Raw genomic sequence first — 23,170 nt, forward strand, 5'->3', positions numbered from 1 at the left:
TAACTCAGGGCCAGACATGTGAGCCAAGCCAGGTTAATCAGAATCTATTGAGAGTAGGCCGGGCGCAGTGGCTCACGCCTGTAATCCGAGCCATCTGGGAGGCCGAGGCGGGTGGATCGCTCGAGGTCAGGAGTTCGAGACCAGCCTGAGCGAGACCTCGTCTCTACTAAAAATAGAAAGAAATTAGCTGGACAACTAAAAATATATATATAGAAAAAATTAGCCGGGCATAGTGGTGCATGCCTGTAGTCCCAGCTACTCGGGAGGCTGAGGCAGAAGGATTGCTTAAGCCCAGGAGTCTGAGGTTGCTGTGAGCTAGGCTGACGCCACGGCACTCACTCTAGCCGGGGCAACAGAGTGAGACTCTGTCTCAAAAAAAAAAAAAAATCTATTGAGAGAAGCTGTTCCTCTTACCAAGATCAATAACTAATGAAAATATAAGCTCTGAGTGATGCTAGCCCCTGACAATAAAGCTGAATGAAAAGAGAAAAGTTCCAGTAGATGGAGACACAAAGAAATTTATGACAACACCATTTGAAACCTGAGATCTAGCCAAGCCTGAGGTTTACCCCCTTGAACTTCTCCCATTTTGTTACCCAAGAGATTCCATTTTGTTTAAGCTGGTATGAGATGGGTTCCTGTGCTGTTTGGAAAACAAGAGTCCTGACTAATCACATTAAATTCACTTAGAACCACCACATAATTTGATTAATGAAATTAATATTTAATTTCTAAGCATTTCCTCCTGTTCTCAAAACATTATTTGGTATCTCCAGAATAACACCTGCTACAGTCTACTCTGTAACAGGATCTCCAATGTGTCTAGATTGGGTGTTCCTGAAGGATAAGGAATTTCTCATTCTTCTCTCTGACCACACGCCCAAGAGTATGCTTTGAAAGAATCAAGTGCTTACTAAATGCTTGTTGAATGAAAATCAGTAATGGACAGAGCATGTATATGACACTGTACTTACTAGTCAGCGCAGAAAAGTCAAAGCTAAGTCCCAGCTTAGTCCTGGCTTAGAGGGGCTTACTCACCAGACTTTCAGTACACCCTGGAGTCTTTTATTGTGGGCCAAATTTCATCAATGTAAGGCACCTGTATTTTTAGGATTAAATTATCTTTTCATTATGGTACAACATACATAAGGTTTATCATTTCAACCATTTTTAAGTGGCATTAAGTACATTCACACTGTTGTGAAATATCACCACGATCCACCTCCAGAACTTTTTTTGGATTAAGCACTTTTAATGTGCATTGTTGTTTGTTATCAATTCCAGGGAGTTTAGTAGATAGAATTGACATTTCATATACACTAGTTATTTGTAGGTAGCAGAGTATTTCTTTTTTAAAAATCTCTACATTTTTCTTTCTTAAAATAGTCTTTCTTTCGTCTCTTGGACAAAGCCCAGGGAAGGGCACCCCCTTTTAAAACCTAGCAACTGGAACTTCAAAAGCATCACAAAACACTAAGAATAGGATGAGAATATGTTATCATTCTCCCTTGATATAGTCTTGAAATAGCTCAGGGTTAGCATGCTTCACATCAGTTGTATCTGGAAGAGACTGTGTACTGACTCTGACAGTCATGGAAATCTAGTCATTTTCCCATTTTTTAAAAAAACTTGTTTTATGTCTACTTTCCTTAAAACCCTCAGAATACTAGATTTGCTTATTCCTGCTAGAGTAAAACTGGCAAGAATTTAATTTTTTTAAAAAGCATATTTCATCAGTGTTATGAAATCACAGAGGCAAGGCCATGTTCGCAGTTAGACTTCTATTCTTTACTTCTTCCATTCTCAGGTAGTGGCAACAAATTTAACCTTCAAAAAATGCACAGTTGACAAAATTATACTCTTTCCTAAAAATCTTTTGCTTTTTAAATGAACATAAGCTTGCAAATAGGGGATACCTGCTAATAGACATCTAAGAACCACCCATGGAACTGAATGTTTCTTAAGTCATATAAATATAGGGGCTATCAGCTTTAGATTTTCACAATTAAAGGTTGCTGTTTGTAACTCCTCCTTCCCTACTTTAGGCACCTGTCAATTTCTTCAGTTCCCTAAAAAATAGTACTTAGGAGTGGGGAAAAAAGTGCTATTTTCACCTGAATCATAGCAACCAAGTCCAAAATATAGGGTATATGTCAATGAAATTATCATATTTCTACCACATATAGAAAGCCCAAAATGCTTCCAGAAGTCTCAAAGGAATAACTATATACACTTACCTAGATTAGGTATGAAAATGACAGAGAAAAGGAGAAAGAAATATTTTGTATCATACAACAATAAATTCTTCAGTCATATTTCAAAGTTTCCAAGAACAAAAGCCTCTCAGAATATAATCTCCTTTTCAAAAAAAATAGTGAGAATTCAAACTGGCATAAACTGAAGAATGTCTGCTCCTATTCCACCTCTACACTCCCAATCTTTGTGCCCAGAATCTCAAATACATCAGAAAAGAAAACGTTAAGTAAATACAAACTCTACCATGTGACGGAGGAAAATAAGCTCATTTCCACTTTTGGAAAAAGTACTGTGAATTCAAACATCAGTTACTTGAGGACACAATTAATAGAATTCCAAATAAGCTGAGATCTTGTATGCATACCAGAATTCCATATGTCACTATTTCTAATCATTTACATAATCTTTCACCAGTTCGCTTTCCAACTCTGCCAAACCAGTAGTTGGCTCTTCCTGTTTCCATTTCCTGGGGGTATTTTTTTCTGTAGCCTAATAAAAAGCGTTCTATTTTGGTATTGAAATTATCAGGTTTTACCTTCATCCAAACAAAACTATTAGCTCCTTTTCTCTTATAATAGAGTTATAATCCTGCTTAAAGTTTCTCCTTGCTCCTATAAGCCTCCGTGTTTTTCTTTCCTATACTCCTGCTGTTAACACACATGGCTTAGTGGTACAGTGGGAAAGGAACAGATTTTGGGTCAGATAGCCTGACATCTGATTATTTCTTCCTACAAATTGTCTCTAATATCTAACCCTTGCCCACCAGGCCCTATCCTGCCTGAATTATTCAATACCAATATGACAGCATCTCGACTATGTTTTTGTCTCAGCTGCTATTTCCTATCTCCCTTACCAGACTTACCTTTCTACCCTTTTATGTCACTCCTGGGTTAAAAAAAAAAAAAATGTTTAATAGGGCTATGCTAAAAGTGCCCAACATTTCATTTCAACATTCACAAATTCCTACAATCTAGTTTTCCTCAACTACCATTATACTCCTCCACGCAGGTTTTGTTTGTCCTGTCCACACACTTTGACTTATGCTATTACTTATTCCTTTAGTACCCTTCTCCCTATACCCTCCCAAATACCACCAGTCTTCACGTCTACCAAAATCTTCACCTCCTATATGAAGCTCTCCCTGACTATTCTAGCTCACGTAGAACTCTTCCTTTTCTAATCTGTGTTAATTCTTATCTCTATCAAACAACCAAACACACAATTAGAGAACAAAAATGGCTGTATACACTGATGCAAGTCATCTTCCCCAAGTAGATGGGAACACAGTGGGGACAGTTGGTCAGTTTCATGTTCATTTGGTTTGTTCACCCAAATTAAGAACACAGCAGTTACTAAATAATTTGAAAACTGCCTATTATTTTTTTTTTCAATACAGAATTCTAAATAGCTATTTCTCTCTTAGTTCTAGGTCTTCTGTCAAAGAGCTTACATTAAAATACCTGATATCAGAATTCAAAAAGAAGAACATAAACACCCCAATAAAAATGAGAAGAGTTAACAGGCATGAAAAGGCAGCATATGAATGGCAAATAAGCACATAAGATGTGTAGCATCATTTAGGCATTAGGAAATGCCAATTTAAATCACAATAAGATATCACTACACACCTATCATAAAGTCTAAAATTAAAAAGATTAACTATCAAGTGTTGTCAAGGATGTAATGTACCAGAATACTCACACACTGCTGATGAGAATGTAAAATGGTACAACCACTTTGGAAAACAATTTGATAGTTTCTTAAAAATTAAACCTACCCCTATTATATGATCTAACCATGCCACTCATAGGTTTTTACTGAAGAAAAATAAAGCACATGTCCATGCAGAAATTTGTATGTAAATCCTTAGAGTGGCTTTATTTGTAGCCAAAACTGGAAACAACCCAAATGTCCATCAACAGATAAATGGATGAACAAAATGTAGTATAGCCATAAATGGAATACTACTCTCCAATAAAAATAAACTAACTACTGATACATGCAATGGTATGGATAAATCTCAAGTGCATTATGCTAAATTAAAGAAGCCAGAATCAAAAGGCTACATAAAGTACTATTCCATTCATATGGTAATCTAGAAAACACAAAATTATAGGCACAGGGCACATATAGTGGTCACTAGAGTTTGGGAGTAAAAGGAGGGGTTGACCAAGAAGGTCCACACAGGGAACTTTGGTGGATGATAGAACTATTCTGTATTTTGAATGGGTGGTGGTTACATTACTACACATTTGGCAAAACATGTAGAACTGCACACAGAAGAGAGCAAATTTTACTGTTTGTAAATTAAAAATAAATAGGTAACCTCATAATAAAGCCTCAGAATATAAGTCACCAATTAGCTTGGAATACATCAGTACGAACTATTATGTTGAGATGAGAATAAGCAAGAACAGCCTTTGTTGATTATTATTTTGTGAAAACCCTAAAAATATGCTGCTAGAGGTCACAATAATTTTTTTGTTAAACAAGGCAGAACTCGACTGTTACTTAACAATAATTTTATTGATATTACATAATCACCAATATTTATCTAGTTGTGCCAGATACATGCCCACCCCCAGTCCCTCTTGCTAACCAATTCATGCACACATTCACTCAGTATTTACTGAACATCAACAGTGTATCTGGCACTGTCTCAGGGATGGCAAATGTAATGGTAAGAGGCCAAACGAGGTCCTTGCTCTCAGAAGGTCTACATTCTAATTACAGGAAATGAAGTAAAGACAGATCATTCTGACAGGTATGTGCTATGAATACAACAAAAGAAGGTGGTAAAAGTGGTCCCCAACTTTTTTGGCACCAGCGACCAATTTCATGGAAAAAAATTTTCCATAGATGGGGGGGGTAGAGCTCAGGACGTTATGCAAGCCATGAGAAGCAGCTGTAAATACAGATGAAGGTTCACTCACTCACCTGCTGCTCACTCCTGCTGTGCGGCCCAGTTCCCAACAGACCACGGACCAGTACCCACAGGGGTAGCCACTTTAAATAAGATAGCCAGAGAAGGCCTGAGAGGGCGACAATGAAGCAATCCTGAATGACAAGACTAGATGCAGGAAACAAAAATCCGGAGGCAGAGCCTTTGTGGCAGAGGGACCAGTAAGTACATAAGCCCCCAAAAGGTAGGGGGCTTGGTTCATAGGAGCCACAGAAAGGTCAGTGTGGGGAATGAGCCAGGAGGAAACAGATACTAAACAGGGTAGTCAGGGGCCTGACAAATGAGGGCCTTACAGACCCTGAATTATTTTGCTTTAAGCTGCTTACAATGAGAAACCACCAGAGGGTTTTAAAATATCAGGCATATAACATGATTTGTTGTTAAAAATTCATCTGGCTGACCTTTTTTTCCTAAGATATTCAACTTTCTTCTTCTCCACGTCAAGTATTTGTTTCTCCATTTGCCTTAGCTGTGTGGCCTTAGGCAAATTACATACACCGTCTCAGCCTCAGTTTCCACATCTGTAAAATGGTGACACCAGCTGCCAACAAGTGCCAAAACATATTGCGTCAATCTGGCAGTTAAATATTTGACTCTGAGCCTGATATCAGTGCCATTTCTATCCTCACCTTCCCAGGACACTGTCCCCCATCAATTCTCTTGTCTCCCTCTTACGTGTTCAATCTCAGCACAAGTCCAGTGCTCTCTTCCTAGTTCACCTGTCAAACAAAAATCCTGCTATTTCTTTGAGTTTTCATCTCTTCCCTCTACCCCTCCCTCTTTGTCACCAAAACAGATGCCTCCCAAGAGTAAGCACTATGCCCACACTCCCCAAGTTTCTCCTCCTCATTGCTCATTTAAAGTCACCAGCACCCATCTGTCACCATTAGGTCTCATTATGCCTGATCTTCCCAACCCATCTTCAAGTTTTACCCCATCATCTCCCACTTGGAAAGGAAGGAAAATGGAACAGAAATACAAAAGGGCAGGATTCTACTCCCAGCTCTGTTACTAACTACTTTATGAGATACTAAAAAAAGCCATGTAACTTCTCTGGGCCTTAGTTTCAGTAGCCATGCCCGTAGTGGGCTGGATTTATAGATAGCCTAAGAGCTCTTCTAATTTGTAAATTCTAAGACTACAGGATTCTTCCCTTTGGCATCCATGACTCAGCACTGCCTTGGTTCTCTACACAATTCTGTCTCCTTTATTAGGATGTGCTGCTCATCTTCTTAATGAGGGTGCTATTCCTCCAAGTTCCTAGCAAACTGCACTTTAAACTGGCCGTAAGTCACTGTGTCCATTCCCTCCCTGGGCAACAGTGTCCACGCTGACCTCCTCAGTTGCCACTTCTATGGCGAGGCCTCCCACACTCCCAGACCATCATTGCCACCTATACGGAGAATGTCTCCAATCAAAAGTAGTTCTGGTACTTAAAACTCATGTAACCAAGGTAACGCCACTTCTCCAAGCCTATTCTTGACCTCACCACATGGCTCAGCCACACTCAGTGTTTTCTCCCCATCCCCAGGATTGTGCTCACAGAGCCCCCTCCACTGGGAAGTACTCACTCCTCACCCCCTGCAAGTATTTCAAGACTAGGTATAGAAACCAACTCTGACCACCCCACACACCTCAGTTTCCAAGACTTGCCCTTACAATCTCTCCTTATCAGAATACCTAAGTCAATTTGGCCTCTTACAATCCAAATTTCATTGTTTCACATTGCCATTTTTGTATATTTGTCTCAACAACTCCTAATATATTAATATAAGGTGAGGTTACATACCAATGAAGTATTCATTAGGAATAAAATTAAGTCATAGCCACAGTTATGAATCCAGATGGCCAATTATTCTCTCACACTCATTCCCCAAGGTATTAACTTTTTAAGTATTCAAATTGCTTTTTGTTTGTCCCGTTTCCTTCCTTAGACTAACAGTTTTCTATTAGTAGCATGAAATACAAGAAATCTCTACCACTTTTCTATACAGAAATTTTGGCCTTGGCCATACCACTAACAATCATAAATGCAGAGGTTTCTAGAGCATCAATTAAGTAACAAGAGTTTATATGTAATTACATTTTCGTTTCATCATTACCTTACTGTATAAAGAATGAAATAAAACTCTTAAAACTGAAAACAAAGCCTATACTTCGCAAGTTTAAAACCTAAAGTTTTAAACAGAGATCCTAAAATTTAAAATGAAGACTATCCATTAACATGCTTTTATTTTCAACTTCTCTAATAATTTTGGAATGCCATCCCCAAAGATATCCAAGTTAATGGCTATATTTAAATGTAATCAAGAAGCCCATATTTTTTCTCTCAATTTGAATTTAGTAAACAAAATGATACATTATTTAGCATTAGAGCTGAAATTTTATCAGCAAATGAGTAGTATGAAATTAAAGCAACAGCTGAAAGGACAAAATTATTATTTTAGAGGAAAAAAATGACCTCAATGCATTAGCAGCAGTCCCCAACCTTTTTGGCACCAGGGACTATTTTCATGGAAGACAATTTTTCCATGGACTGAGGAGGGAGGGGGATGGTTTCAGGATGATTCAAGCACATTACATTTATTGTGCACTTTATGTCTATTATTACATTGTAATATATAATGAAATAATTATACAACCCATCATAGGTTGGGGACCCCTGCATTGAGGGAAGCAAAGTGTTGCTCCTCAATTACTGGTGATCAATATAACATCTGCTATTGCTCTGACATCACGAGAATAGACAAGGTCAGACACACCCAGCATTTCAATATCACAAAAGGTATCAAATCTATAAATGATAAATCTCCAGGTATCACTGAGTTTCAGCATGTCAGTGGTATGAAAACTATTAAGTTGAATAATTTCAGGTTCTCTAACTAGAACCATACCTTTTATCTCAACTTTATTTTTTAAGTGTGAAATAAACAGCTCTAAATATTTTACATGACAAAAGGCAGACATACTCACATATAAACTTAAGATATTTGTGATGTTTAAAAGCAAAACTTATTTTTTAAAAAGTACACTGTAGTGATTTTTGTATTATAAAGCAGTGGTCCCCAACCTTTTTGGCACCAGGGACCAGTTTCATGGAAGACAATTTTTCCATGGACCAGGGTGGGCATTAGATCCTCATAGGGAGAGCGTGACCTAGATCCCTCGCATGCACAGTTTACAGTAGGGTTCACATTCCTATGAGAATCTAATGCCCCCGCTGATCCCACAGGAGGTGGAGCTCAGGTGGTGATGCAAGCAATGGGGAGTGGCTGTAAATACAGATGAAGGTTCCCTTGCTCCTCTGCTGCTCACTTCCTGCTCCTCACTTCCTGTGCGGCCTGGTTCCTAACAGGCCACAGACTGGTACTGGTCCGCAGCCTGGGGGGTTGGGGACCACAGTTATAAAGCACTAAGTTTTTTTTTCAATAAAATTATCCCCACTCTTCCCAGAAACATCATAAGTGAATGAAAGTAAATGAATGAATCATCAGCAGAAGCAAGTCTCATTTTTAACTAATTTCTAAAAATATTATCTAAAATATTTACCTGGAAAAATTCTAGGTATATTTGCAATTTCAAAATCAAAATATGAGACAAATAATAAGAAAAAGAAAGTTACTTGTTTTCATTCCCAAACGACCTAGACAGTGCTGTAATGACTGATTGTAGTAAACATGAATACTCACACACACACCCCCACCATGCTTCCATGCTTTGCACAGATATTTACACCTCAACAGTTTATTCTGAAAGTTTACTAAAAGGGTAAACTTTGTCACAAATTCCCTGACTTATGAAGCTTTTGGTATTATCATACAAGGTAAATTTCAAAAAACTTCAGGAACAATGGAAAATTAAAAAAAAACTAGGTTATTTACTAAATTGTTTCATTCTATCACGAAAAAAAATTCAGCATATATTAAGATAAATATCTAATTACTTGTCTGGAAATCTAGAATATGCCCTTTGAAACAGTGAACTTTATATTCAAAAGTCTAAGTCAAAGTTACGAACGTGTTACAATGCTATCAAAGTGACTATGACTATCACCATAAACAGCCAATGTTATGTCAACACAAATACCCTGTTCCCATGAGGAAGAGAGTAAATAAAAAGAACTAGGAATTCACAGTAAGTATTAGATTTCATAAAAAGACAGACCTGATAAAAACACACACAAAAACTCAGCTTTTCAAGTAAATTGATAGATCACCCTTCTTCACTTTTACTTTAAAATGGTAAATGGAAATGACCTTTTTCTACCCAGACTACCCTGGAAACTATGGAGCTAGACTTGTGACTAAAGAATACTTGAAACCAGATTTGCAAATATGTTAAGGGACACTCTGTTTTGATTCTTCAAAGGAACTGTACAACCACTGGGTAGTTTTCACTGGCAGGCCTCAGAGAGCATGTAGTTCACCTTATTCACTTTAAAAGGAAGAAACTGAGGCAGAGAGAAGTTGTGACTCACCCAAGGTCACAGTTTTGTTTGTGTCCAAGCTGACAAGGGAACGCCAATCTACATGACACAACTAGGTCCAGCGTCCATTCCAAGGGCTTTACATTTAGCTTTGTCATAATTTACTTTACAGTCTGGCACTCAGACAATTCATTCACTGGAAATTATTAACAGATGACTTTCATCACCACTCACAGAACGCCCGTAGACTGAAATAAAGACAACACACACCTCACAGCCATTACTCATTTGTCAGCTTGAAAAATTAATCTAGGTAAGAACCATTTTTCTTATTTGAAGAGGATACTCCTTCCTCAGAATAACAGTCAGTAAGGCTAATACAAATAACGTAATATCCTCTTTCTTCATTAACCTCCAAAGGGTGTATCGAATAGACCAGTAGTTTTCACTCTTAAAAAGCGTTCAGGATCCCCAAAAGCTTTTGTTTATGTGAGTTATAGCTATTGATAATTGCCATAATAAAAACATTAAGACTAATATTAAATTAGTTTAAATTAAATTAGAAATTAAAATATTTAAATCATTCGAAAATAAGTCATTACCCTTTAAACACATGGTTATGAAAAAATATATTTCCTCAAACAAAAAACTTTAGTGAGAAGAGTGACACACTATTACATTTTTTGCAAGACTATTGTCTCACTTAATAGAGGACAGTCAGATTTTCATATCTCCTTCTGTATTCAATGTGTGGTGCTATGTTTTGCTTCAAATACATGAAGAAAACCTGTCATCATACAGATATGCTGTTGAAAAAGAAGAGGAATATTTTAATGGTCTTTTCAGATAACTGTAGATATGATTCTTTGATACTACATGGAAAATTAACAGTGAGTAGTTTTTTTAAAGGTTAGTTGCAATGTGGAATCTGAAACAATATCAATGAACTTTTCAGACACTATTATATTAAAATCCATTGGTCTATTTTCCATTTTGAGTGGGTATTTTACTTGGTTTCTGACTTAATAAACTTCCTTGAGAAAATCTCAGGAACCCCCAAAACCACACTTTGAGATCTACTAGAAGAGAGTATAGTTCAGAGTTCACCCTAAAGATAAAGGATACTACTAAACCCAGAATCAGTACACACTGCTTTGATCTTTCATGATGTTTTATTTATTCAACATTCTCTGAAATGAGGTATGATCATCATAAATTAAGAAATAGGCAACTAGGCTGGATTTTGGTCCAAAAGACACAAGACACCAATGATCAAGCCTGGATGAGGTTAAATGAAGTATTATAACATGTAGACTGAAATCTAGAAGGTGGTCTAAAAATCCTCTGATCCTTGAGCCTTTATTCTGAAAATGATCAAAACAAATAGGTTTGGATTATATTTACAAGGAAAGGTTGTAAAGAATCAATCTATAAGAGATTTCAAAGAACTTTAAAGCTCTGAGATGAAAGTTTTTGGAAAATTTAACTGGCACAAAACTAGTAAGTATGTTAACAGAATGGAATCCCCTTTGACTGCATTAACAAATATATAAGGAATTTTGGAATACTCAAGAGGAGACACCAGACAACACCTCCAGTGCCCACAAATGCACCATAGGCTCAAAGTCACTGATTCACATGAACACGCTTAAGGCTAAATAAGGGTCATTGGGCCATCAGGCAGAGCTTTGTGAGCTGAGCATGAGAACTACAATGAAAGTAGAAATAAGATATGTAACAAATATAAGAGATAACTGATGATTTTAGCAACTCTAATATTTCCACCAGAAACATCATGACCCAAAGCAATAGTTTTCAAAACAAAAAGACCATAAATAGAATTGCAGTGGCAGAGGTATAGTGCCTAACCATTTTAAAAAAATCAGTTCAATCAAAAGAAATTATCAAATATTTTAATATTTCTTTAAAAGATTTTGTGGAATTTCATATAATGAAGAAAAAAGAAAAAAGGAAACTAAAGATTATGAAACCACTTAAAAGCTAAAATGTATATAATGCATACTAATATACCAGAAGATATTCAAAGTACTTCTCATAAGCTAATTCACTTAAATTATCTTAACTACCTTTGAGACAGGTACTATTTAATCTCTTTATACAGATAAGAAAACAAAAGCCCAGAGAGGTAAAGAGATGAACACAGGGACAAAAAGCAATTACCTAGCAGACCTGGGATTTCAACCAGTCAGGCTCTTAACTACCAGGGTATATAGGCTAACTCACTAAAATCATCAGTTACAAAAATATCCACATACACGCAAACATTTCCTTCCCTAAAAGTAAAGCAAAGGACTTGCAGTAAAACACATGCTGAGTTTGGTTCCAACGGCAGCCATGCTATCTCATGACCTCTGTTGGAGTTCAGAATTTAAGAGACAGCATTAGAATATGATTGAAGAGCTCACACTATGGAAGACTATAAGAATACATCCTCTACAAGATGTTTGCTCCCATAAAAGCAAGGAAAGCAAGGTTTGAGCCAATGAAAATGAAAAGAATGCACAAATTAAAGTTTTTGCTTTTGGTTTGGAAAAAAACAGTATAGGAGAAAGATATGGGAGTACATGTAAACCCTATATCCTGTCAATGGGATGGACACGTTTATCATAAAAGAAATTTTCAAGGGAATAAAGGAAAGTATTCACATATTGCTAGATGCTAAAGGAATAAACTGTATCTACAAAATCTATTCTATATTCCGTAAAGGGATCATTTATCACAACCATGTAATAAAAACAGCACTGAAGCAAAGTCCAATGCAAGGACTCATTGTATAACTTAGAACCACCCTTTAACGTCATATCTAAAATCTCTTCCTTGTTTTTTCTAAATATACACAACATGCTATCTGGAACAAGGAAAGCCAGAGATATTTTACAGTAAATAAAGTATGTCTTCTTGCAGATCTGAAATGCTATAAATATTCGAAATCAAAACTGCTGTGACGTATTTCACTTCCAATAAGAATAAGAAAGCAAGACTGCCCACTTAGTAATTTTAGATGTGCTGAGTCTTTGAAAGCCCTCAACAGTTAAGGAAATGATTTATTTGCATTGAAAACTACAACTTTCATATAATTAACCTACCTAGAAAAGGGCAGGAGGAAGGGAAGCTTGTGGGCAACAGATTTGGAATTCAATTTTATTTTTCACAACCGATGAAGTGATTAATAAAGCTAAGAAAAAAAGACTAAGACCACAGAAAAACTAATTTAAACCAATTTTAGTGAACCAGAAAACAGCTAAGGGGAAAAAAAAATCCAGTACTCGTCTGCTAAGGTAAATATAGTAACTGGCAGGAAAAAAAATAAACATTTTCCAAACACCTAAAACAGGCAACAGGGGGTTGCGGGGAGACATCTATCTATATACGCCCCTTCAAAATCAACACGGTTATTTTCTACGAGATTTTAAGAATTTTTTGTTCTTATACTTCAAAAAAAGACGTAACCTTATATCAAGCGAAGAGAAGAGTATTAAATGGCTATCCTTAAAGCAAAAATAAAGCAATATGCTGAAACGTGTTTACCAACTGCAAAGACAATGCTAACCTTCAACATTTCATAGAGCCATGATTTTCCAAAAGAGGAGAAGAAATCAACTTACCTTGATACGTTTTCTGGAATGTATTCTAGGACCGGATATCCATCACCTCTTCTAGATGACAGGTCACCATGTGATTTCCATGACTCCACTAAAGTATTGACAGGAGGAAAGGAACTCAGGTGTTGGAAAGATTGGTCTCTAGCGGATCGTGATAGAGATATTGTACCTTGAGCACCAATCCTGTAGTGAAAGGACTGTCCACCTGAATTCACACCGACAATGGCAGAGGAAGGGATGCTGGCCTCTGGGTAATAGCTCCCATCATCGGGTTCCTGTTTAATCCCCATGGGGAATCCACTGCCTTCACAGCCACCATCAAACCCGGGCACTGGTGGTCCTAAAATTCCTGATAGAGAATAATAATCTTTATCATCCATAAAGGAAAAATATGAGCCATCCATAAATGGAAACGGGTTTACTGTTGGATTCCCCTTAAAAGAGGCGCCTGAACATGAATGCTTGGTTGATTCTTGTTTTATTGGGACCGAGAATGGAGAATCAGAATTTATTTTGCTGTTTCCTCCTAGACATGAGCTGCTAAAAGCTCCATCTGGTTCTGGTTTTATGTACTGGACAATGTTAAGCTGGCCAGTCACACCATTTGAGATGGCACTCTCTACTTCCTCAGTCTTAGGAAAAGAGATCTCTTGAGCACCTTTCTCATGTGTGTCCGGACTAGGAACCACATCCCGGGTTGCACTGGATCCAGCAGAGGTGCTAGAAGCAGGATAGCTGAAGGCATTGTTTACAGGGCTACAGATAGATCCCACAGTACTGGCTGTCGGACTGGAAAGCGTGGATCTGTTGTTTGTGTTGGAAGGGCTGGAAACAGAGCACCTTGAGTTGTTGATATTTGCAGGGCTAGACACAGAGGATCTCAGAGTGACGTTATTAGGACTGGAGACTGGAGATTTTACACTGCAGTGACTCGGAGGGCTGGAAATTGGGGATTTCATGCTACTTAATGGACTTGAGAGGGGAGAGCCCACGTTGCTAGCATGTGCAGGGCTGTGTGACCGGGAGCCTCGATTTTCAACATTAGGGGAGCACGTCAGAGGAGTTCCCTGGGTGATAGGGCTGTGCACTGGAAAACTGCCAAAGCTGGCTGTGGTGGAGGACACAGAGTTGATTCCAGCGGGGCTGCAAACCGAGGAGGTCATGTTCAGAGGGCTGCAAACAGACGGGCTTTTCTCATGACCCATGATAGGGCTTTTAACCATGGCGCGCATCACCCCACCATTCACGGAGCTCCCAGAGTCAGACATGAATGATCTCAAGGGCCTGCTCACACTACTTAGAGTGGAAGGACGATGGCCATTTTCTTTGTAAAATTTCATCAGCTGTTCAACATTTTGATAAATCTTAGCTGGACTCATGCTTCCTTGTTGGTTCTGCTGATCGTAGGTATAGTCAGCATCTCTTACAGAATCCATGTATAAACCCATGGACTCAGCTACAGTTGCTGAAAGTTCCTTAGATTCCAGCTCCGATTTAATGTCAGATGTTAAAATCCCAGACCGATTGCTGTCTTGCTGAAGGCAAGGGAGTAGTTCGTGTTTTTCTTTGCTGCTTCCTTGAGTACTGTTGTTTGGAATAGCACCGGAAACACAGCTTAGGTTGACAATCTCCATGTAGTTATTCTCATCGGTCTTCTCTGTAGGATCCAGGGAAGAACGCTCCACGGTCTGAGAAGCTTGACCCCACCGTCTTTCCATATCTAGACCTTCAGGGAGACTGTGGTAGCCTTTGGTCTCCATAGCTAACAAATAAATTTATATTAAAAAATTAGAGTCAGTTATAGCAATGTTACTCCAAAAGACATTCTAAAATTGCATTTACTAAGTTGCAAAACATTTTACTTATTATAAGCCATATTTCTAGTTAAATTAAAACTGTTACCTTCTTGGGTACTGACATAACAGAGTATTGACTATAACTTATCCAGATGTCAGAATAAGAGAAGCAATCATATAAAACTGTTTTGTAGCAAAATAAAAGTAATATGCTTGCTATAACACAGCCTTTAGAGTTTGGAAAGAATAATTACAAATGCTAACTTATTTAATATTCAAAGTAATCCTGGGAATTGATGAGACAGGCAAAAGAGGAAACCGAGGACTTATGGAGGTGGGTGATTTGCCCAAAGTCAAAGACACAGTAAGCAACAGAGTGGGTTTTAAAATTAAATCTTCTGACTCCAACGCCACTGGAGTCTTTCCATCATGTGGAAGCTGCCTTCCATATCTAATACGTGGCCTTGTTAGAAACAATATGGAAATGCAATTAAAGTTACCCTTTCCAAGTATAAACTTACCAAGTGAATTATCACAGGAAAAATAATGTATGAGTTATTTTTAAAATAAGACTTTCTTCAGCTAGATTAGTGAAGAAGATAATTTAATGTCAACTCTGAAAAGATTTATATATCCTGATGCAGGTGGTCCACCGCTCAGAGAGGCTGTGTGACTACTCAGGAATGCCAGAACTCTGTCCTGCAGTACAATCCTGGCAAGGACTTTGACATGCACCCTGAGCTAGTGGCATCTCTGCCGAAGACTCCCAACAATCAGACAATTTTTACTCCCAACAGTAAATGAAGTTTGAGAGGGGTCCTGAGAATTTGATCCTTCATTCACTCAATAATATTTACCCCAAGTGCTTGCTATATCCTGGGCCTAAGACCAGTCACTGAATCTGTAGGGATAAACAGAACAGGCACAGTCCCCGTCCTCAAGGATTCCAAAGGATTATTTTCCATATATAACCATATCCATTAGCTCTATAGATAAATTTATTTCATGGACAGATTATAATAGGCTATATTTATATAATGCTTACATATTATATAATTCAATGCACTATTACAAGCCTTTTACATATATTAACTCATTTATCCTTACAAACAATCCTATACAATTGAAAAAAGTATTATCTAAGTAATACAAGTGGAAAACTGAGGCATTGGCCACACAGCTAAGTGTAAGAGCTGGACTTTGGTCCAAGATCTCTCTCTATATCAGGGTTTCTCCACTTTGGCCCTCCTGACACTTTGGGCCCGATAGGTCTGCCCTATGCACTGTACGATGTTTAGCAGCATCCCTGAGCCCTGCCCACCACATGCCAGTAGCATTCCCCCTCCCCAGCTGTGACAAAGAAAAATGTCTCCAGTCATTACCTAATGCCCCTGGGGGGCAAAATCTCCCCTGGTTGAGAGCCACCATGCTAAAGAAACATATCTTAAATAAAATTAACTCATTTTCAGTAACATTTTATTTGTACATTTTAGCATTTTAAAACCCCTGAAATCTGTAAAAATGCATTTTTTCTAATCTTTTCAAGTCAGTAAACAAGATCCAACAAATGGCCATGTCTGCCATTCTGCACACAAGCACAACCTCAGGCCTCTCATCTTTCCCTCCCCTGCCACTCACTACCTCCGTACTCCCCACCCTCCCCTCATTAAAGAGAGATTAGGAAGTCCTTTTGCTACAGAACCTATATTAAGTAACATTGAAAAATAAAATAATGGTTCTACTAAATAAATTGGCACCATATAGCACAAGGCTCTATAATAGAAGTTAATGCCCTAATTGTCAAAGTATTATAATTACCTTTTACTTTTCTGTGTTTTACACTAGATTTTAAGTTCTGAGAAGGTAGAAACTATTAATTTCACCACTGTATCCCAAGTGGACGGCACATCACAAATTAAAATTTATACTAGTATAATATAATCAATACTCGACTTGTGAACATTAAAATCTACCCATTATGCAGCCTGCTTTTACATAAAGAACATTATCCTAGGAATTCCTAATCAAAAATCAATCACAAAACAGGAGAAAATAAATCAAAATACAAAGGTTGAGGTGCTTATCTGTTAATTCCAGCTAAAAAATTTGGTGTGGATGAAAGCCAAGTAAAAGTTGAAATAGAGAAGGGAAAAAAAAAAAAAAAACCCCACACACAGTGAATTGGGACCCAAATTGCTAATACTGGCCTCTTCTATTTTATTAAAAAGCCATATAACTCATAGCTATGGATTGAAAAATGTCAGTAAATACTATGTGCTTCTGCTTCTACCTAAGAATATTCTGTCCTTCCCATATCAAAGATGAATGAATATATAGCTCAGGTATAGATGGTTCAGGTCCAAATTCATTAAACACCGCAAGAAACAGGTCTGTTCATGTTTAAAATAGAACACCTGTGCATCTCACCCCACATACCCGCAAACTCACATTCCCTCTCTTGACCGACTGCACCAACATCCACCCAAATGCCTGGAAGTTACTCTTGCCTCGATGCCCTTACCAAAAGGCCTCCATCGGTACACTCCTCTTCACTCACAGTTACAGCCTCACTTTCTCTCTCCTTGTCCCAGGCAACAGAGCTCTCTACCCTGAGTCCGAAGGGGGTCCCCACTCAGATCCCTCTCCAAAAATCCATCCTCCAAATTATCTTTTGGGAACAGTGGTCACTCATTGCTTTTGTGAAATTTCACAGTCAAAATTTACATGCTAAAACCACCTAGAAGATTCTACAGTGCAGAAGCCAGTTTACTTTTAATCCAGCATTCCCTAAATAATTTGGCCATGGCACCCTTTTTTCACAGAACATCTACTAAGATTCTGAGGGACTCTTTTCAGCACTGTGCCCTAAAGCATGAGCCACAGCCCAGATTCATGAGGCTATATGAAGACTTGAAGAGAGCCCGTATGGGAGATGGTGGACACCAAAGACAGTCTTAAAGCACTCTCCGCGGAAACACCTGTATCATCTAACAACATACAGCTGATCACAATTTTCCTAGTCCTATTTGACTAGCCTTCAACTCTTAACATAAAACAGCCTGCATCTCACCACATTATTGACAGGCTACCATTAAAGAATCTGCAAAAGGCTTTGCTGAAATCTAAATTAGCTTTGTTCAAGGTATTCTCATCTACCAACCCAACACACCTCTCCACAAAGGAAATAAAGGCTGGCATCAGTCAAACACAAAAGAATAGAGGACAAATATTTAGCATCTGCATGGCTTCCACTGCAAACATCTTTTTTAGATCAGATTTTTTAAAAATAATATAACTGAAATATTTTACGTTGCATTCTCCCTATTATTTTAATTAGTCTTTTCTGTAAACAAATGGATCAGGTTAGGGATTTATTTCCTATGTTGTCTGGGGCACGGAGATTGTCTTTTGAGAATCGGCACAATGACCTCAGCTTAAGCAGAATTTCGGTCAACCTGAATTTACCAGTAAATACTAGAATGACTAGTTGATGAATATGATCCTCACAGAACTTAATATCCAGAGGGTAAAGGGAAAGTTTTGTTACTTAAGTATAAAGTGAAGCAGGTAGTGGTATGCAAATCTAGCTAATGTAAAATCAGGCTTGTCTGCCTCACAATGGAAACTATACCAGAGATTCTCTTGGGACAAAGGCAAAAACCATATGAACTTGTCATTTTCATGTAAATGGCCTCCCCCGAAAATATAAAGGAAATTCACAAGAGTACAGAAAAGTACTGGTGGAGGTGCTACTTTAAGCCATATATACCCTCTCAAACACTATTTTACAAAGGAAAACCTGACTTTAAAATTTTGTGTTTTACAAACTGTGCTAAATTGCCCTTTCCCATAAGGAAGTAGCTTTTTTAAAAAAAGAAAATTAACAAAGTTCCTTGCAAATTTGTCTTTTATCTGAAAACACTTTCACTTTTAATACCCCCCCCCCCCAAAAAAAACCAGTCTCATTTTAAAGGCATCATTTTCTATAGTTATTTCACTATAAAAAGGGACTTTAAAGACTAAGGCTAAAGAATTTCACAATCATCATTAGGCTGCATAGTTGCAAAAGTTCACTGTATGTGACGATTTTTTGTCATTCCCACTACAGAACTAGTATGTTTTCCTCTGTTATAGATGAGGTAAATGATAGAAATCTGCCCAAGGTCACCTAAGAGCGCAGGAGAACCAGTTAGAACTGAGCACACCTGATTGCTATTCACTCACCTAATTTACTGGCCACCTGATCTTTCCAAAATCCCCAAACAAAACTATGTCTCCCTTAAAGGAAAAAGCTCCACTTTAGATTATGTTTTAAAACTTCTCTCCTCAAGCATTTCCAAGATAGGGTGCCAGGATGTCAAATATAAAATTAAAACTTCACAGCAGGACTTTATAGATAGAAAATGCTATGTAAATGTCATCAATAACAGCATCTAGAGCAATGGCAATACAAAATGTTAATTAGCAATTTGGTGCATTTAAAATTCGGCGGTTTCGAAAGCTTGTCTGCTAACAAAAGTTTTCCAAACTCCTATGTTATGATAAATAATTAAAAATGATGGTGCCATAAGCCATTATGCTTTAAACCTGGTCTTTTAAAATTCTGTAGGCAAAGCCACGCACCTAAAATTCAGTAGTAGGCTAAGGATGCCACCAAAAGCAGCTTCACCCCTTCTCTCCTGCCCTTAGAATTGTTAACTGATGCCACATAGGAAGCGTAGCGTCTCTCCAGAGTTTCGTGAATCCTAGGGAACGTTAAACGCACGAATTTCCAGAGCCCCTTTCATACGGGATCTATTAGGATCTATATCTCCTTCAACTGCCCTTTTCCGCTACACCTCCAGCTGAGATTTGGGAGCTTCCGCAATTGACAGAAGAAAGAAATAATATACAAACGTCCTTTTAAAATTGTACAAGGAAAACGATCCGAAATTCATCTTTAGGGAAAGGGAAGGGTGGCAGACCTCCCATTGCCAAAGGCGGTTAAAAGCTGCTCTTCGGAGGGCATTTATCCAAAGTGGCCAAACTTTCCCAAAATAGTCCTCTGGCGGCCAAAGGGGGGGAGGAAAGTGGAAAACCAAAACAAAACAACAAGCACACAGCACCATACTGACTGTGCCTCCGGATTACGCAGCCACTTCTCCCTGCAAAGTGCACGCTCCCGCGCGTCGGCCGCACGCCGAGCAGGGCAAGCGGTGCCCCGCCGCGCGCCCCTACACACCTGCCGCGGCCGGGGTCCGTCTCTCGCCGTCTACCTGTTGCAGCGCTTGCCACCGCCACGACACCCCTGCTGCGGAGCCCCCCTAAATCCAACCACATCCAGGCCAGCAAGTGCCGCTCTCCCTGCAGCGGGAGAGCCCGAGGCAGCAACGCTCTTGCACCCAGGTGACTGCACGGGCTTCCTCTGAGCAGCCTGAAGTTGGCTCGCGCCTCCCGGGCCCAATGACACCCCGGGCGCGGAGGGGCTGAGGGGAGGGGTCAGGGGCAGGGCCAGAGCAAGCAAAAAAGGGAGGGGGAGTGGGCCAGTTGGAGGGCCGGCCCTTTTAAAAGCGGGTCACATGTCCAGATAAAGTTCAGGTTGCCCTGAGCCCTTCCCATTGGCCCGGAGGGAAGCAAGGCTCCACGCCGCACGGGTCAGGCGGGCTTCTTATTGGACAATACAGGCTGTCAGTCACCAGGCGGGCGACATGACTGATACAAAGTTGCTGCGACACAGCCTGCACTCGGCAGCTTCCTTAAAGCCGCAGCAGCGGTGGGCGCTTGGGGCGCCGGGCGGTGGCTACGACACCAGGTGGTTTCCGCACTCTGCCCTCGCCCCCCCCCCGCTCGACCGCCCCAAACTTCCTCACGCCCACCCTGCTCTCCTCCTGGCCGACCCCAGGATATCTGGAGAGGCGGAAAGTGTGGTGACGCGGAAGAAGTCGGTTTTTCCGCGAGCAATCAAGGTGTTGTCCCCTCACGCTCTCCACCTGCAGCTCCAGGTGAGCGGCAGCCCAGACCCCAGCCCCGCCCACAGCGTCCGCGCGCAGGGGAAGACTCTGGGTGGGCTTCACCCGACCTCCGAGGCTCCTCTCTCCGCCCCTTTCCTCCGTCTCCGGAGTTACCTCTCAGCAGAGCAGCCGCAGCCTCCGCTGCTAGCTAGCAAGAGGATCACGTTCCCACTCGATTTGAATTTCCTTGTTTTAACCGTGCAGGAAAAGCCCTTTAAACACAGCCTTCCTCCCGCCCCCTAACCCCCCAGCACCAAAAAAAAAAAAAAAGTGCCAGGATCAAGAGCTGCTGCTCTCCTTCCCTATAATTTTGTTACTGTACTTACTACTTTAGTATTGGATTTTTCCACTAGTGCAATTGGAAAGAGGGCTTACCATTAAGGATATTCACTTTATAATGGGGGGGGGCATAATTGGGAGAAACATACAGGAGCGGGGAAGGAACCAAACTGTTTTCCAAGGATCGCGTGTCTGCACGAAGAAATTTCGGTTTCCCTCCAACCGCCCCCACCTCGATTTTCCTCCCGCCCACCCAAATGCTGCAGTTACTAAGCAAAAGGATGGGTTTCTTAACTTTGATGTCTAAGGACTTTTAGGCTCCGTGTGTGAGCCTCCGTTCTGGCTCCCGGCTGGGCTGGAGTCAGCAGCAGTGACGTACACACCTAAATCTGGTCCCCCGGCCCTCGGCGACCCGCAGCCGGGCGGCGGCAGCTGTGCAGCCTCTCCTCTCACCCTTGCTCCGCGCCCGCCCAAGCCCCAGGGTGGCGGGGGGGAGGGACGCCCTGTGCCCAAAGGTCCCTCCTCTCCTTGCAGTTAGTTAAGCTTCGGGATTCCAGACCCCGAACCCAGGGAGATTCGAACTCTCGGCCGCTCCAGTCGGAAACTCCCTGAAGATAGGGGCGACAGCGGCGGCGCGGACGAGCTGGTTGTGACCACTGACTGCGGTGCCCTCCAGTCCCGGGCGCGGAGCGGCCCCCGGCGTCCCCGCAGCCAGGAGTCCCCGCCGAGTGCCCCAACTTTCCCGCGGGGCCCGCCGTCACGCGCACTCTCCCGGGCCGGCTAGCAGTCGGGCATCGATCGCACCCGGCCGAGCGCGGGCGGCGGGCGGGAGCAGGGGGAGTCCCGTACCCAGCACGCGGGGCGGCGGCGGCTCAGCCAGCGTTGCCGAATTATTCATTATTAAAGGAATGGACGTGTCTCTTTTACTAAGTTTTTACCTCCTTTGGGGAGGGCCGGTCTTGCCCTGAATCTTAGCTTCTTGCAAAATCTAGGTTAGAACGGTGCAGGGGCAGCCGCCGCGGTCGCTCGCCCGCCACCCAGCACCCCTGCCCCGCGGCAGCCCGGCGGGCACCTCGCCTCCTGCCCGAAGCCCACCTCCGTCCGCCAACCCGCGCCCTCTCCCTCTGCGCGAAACCTGCCTTCCCCAGGGTCGCCCCTGCACTCCCCGGGCCCCCTCTCACCGCTGTCAGCGCAAAGTGACTGTCGCTGCACTCACCTTTTCTAGGACATGGTGGGGAGGCTAAGGCGGGGGGGAGGAGGCAGCGAGACTCCCGCCGCCGCCGCCGCTGCCGCCACCAGCAAGTCCACTATTAGCTGATCGGCGGTGAGGATGGAGGAGATGATAATCCCGGCAGTCGCCCTACTGACGGTGGGTAGAGCAATAGTGTTACCCCGCAGGAGGCGGCGAGGCGGCAGCGCCAAATCACGCTGAGGGGGCCGCAGGCACCCGCCCGCCCCCAGTAGCGGCGGCCCGGCCTCAGGCGGGCCCCTCTCCCGGGGCGACTGGTCCGCCCGGCGTGAACGACGGCGGCCCTGGGAGCGGGGAAGTCCGGCGGGATGATCCCGCGCCGGTCGCCCCGCAGCGCCGCTCTCCGCGCCCCCTCCCCCGGCGGGGTGGCCGGTGACAGCTCCCGCGGCTGAGCGTGTGTATGAGGGGGCGGCCACAGGGGGAGCCCGCGGCGCCGCGGCCCCCTCCCCGGGTCACACCCTCTGGGGCAGAAGGAGGCAGCACGGCGTCCAGCCACCCGCTGGTGGGAAACGGAGCTAGGGGCGCCCGTGGCCGCTGACAGCAAGACAGCCGTAGGGAAACGGCACCCAAACGCTCGCACCTCCTCCAC

At 41.5% G+C, this 23,170-nt stretch overlaps 1 protein-coding gene and 1 long non-coding RNA gene across 4 annotated transcripts in view; one reads left to right on the forward strand and one right to left on the reverse strand.

Moving 5' to 3' along the window:
- The window catches only part of NR3C2 (nuclear receptor subfamily 3 group C member 2), a 325,725-nt gene extending 302,949 nt beyond the window's left edge, over window positions 1-22,776 (reverse strand). For 2 of the 3 annotated variants that reach the window (XM_045552097.1, XM_045552095.1), the window contains exons 1-2: window positions 22,549-22,776; window positions 13,271-15,029 (exon numbers count right to left, since the gene is read on the reverse strand). In XM_045552097.1, the coding sequence (XP_045408053.1) occupies window positions 13,271-15,027 (1,757 nt within the window). In that variant the 5' untranslated portion in view covers window positions 15,028-15,029; window positions 22,549-22,776. Of the gene's footprint in view, window positions 1-13,270; window positions 15,030-20,284; window positions 20,587-22,548 lie in introns of those variants that run through there. The other variant, XM_045552096.1, reaches the window with a different exon arrangement.
- Window positions 20,755-22,258, forward strand: LOC123638476. The gene is made up of 2 exons (XR_006735372.1): window positions 20,755-21,044; window positions 21,867-22,258. It is a non-coding gene; the product is annotated as an uncharacterized LOC123638476 (long non-coding RNA).
- Window positions 22,777-23,170: the final 394 nt, after the last annotated feature.

The sequence above is a fragment of the Lemur catta genome, chromosome 5, assembly GCF_020740605.2.
Source record: "Lemur catta isolate mLemCat1 chromosome 5, mLemCat1.pri, whole genome shotgun sequence".
In the NCBI taxonomy this organism is placed as follows: Eukaryota; Metazoa; Chordata; class Mammalia; order Primates; family Lemuridae; genus Lemur; species Lemur catta.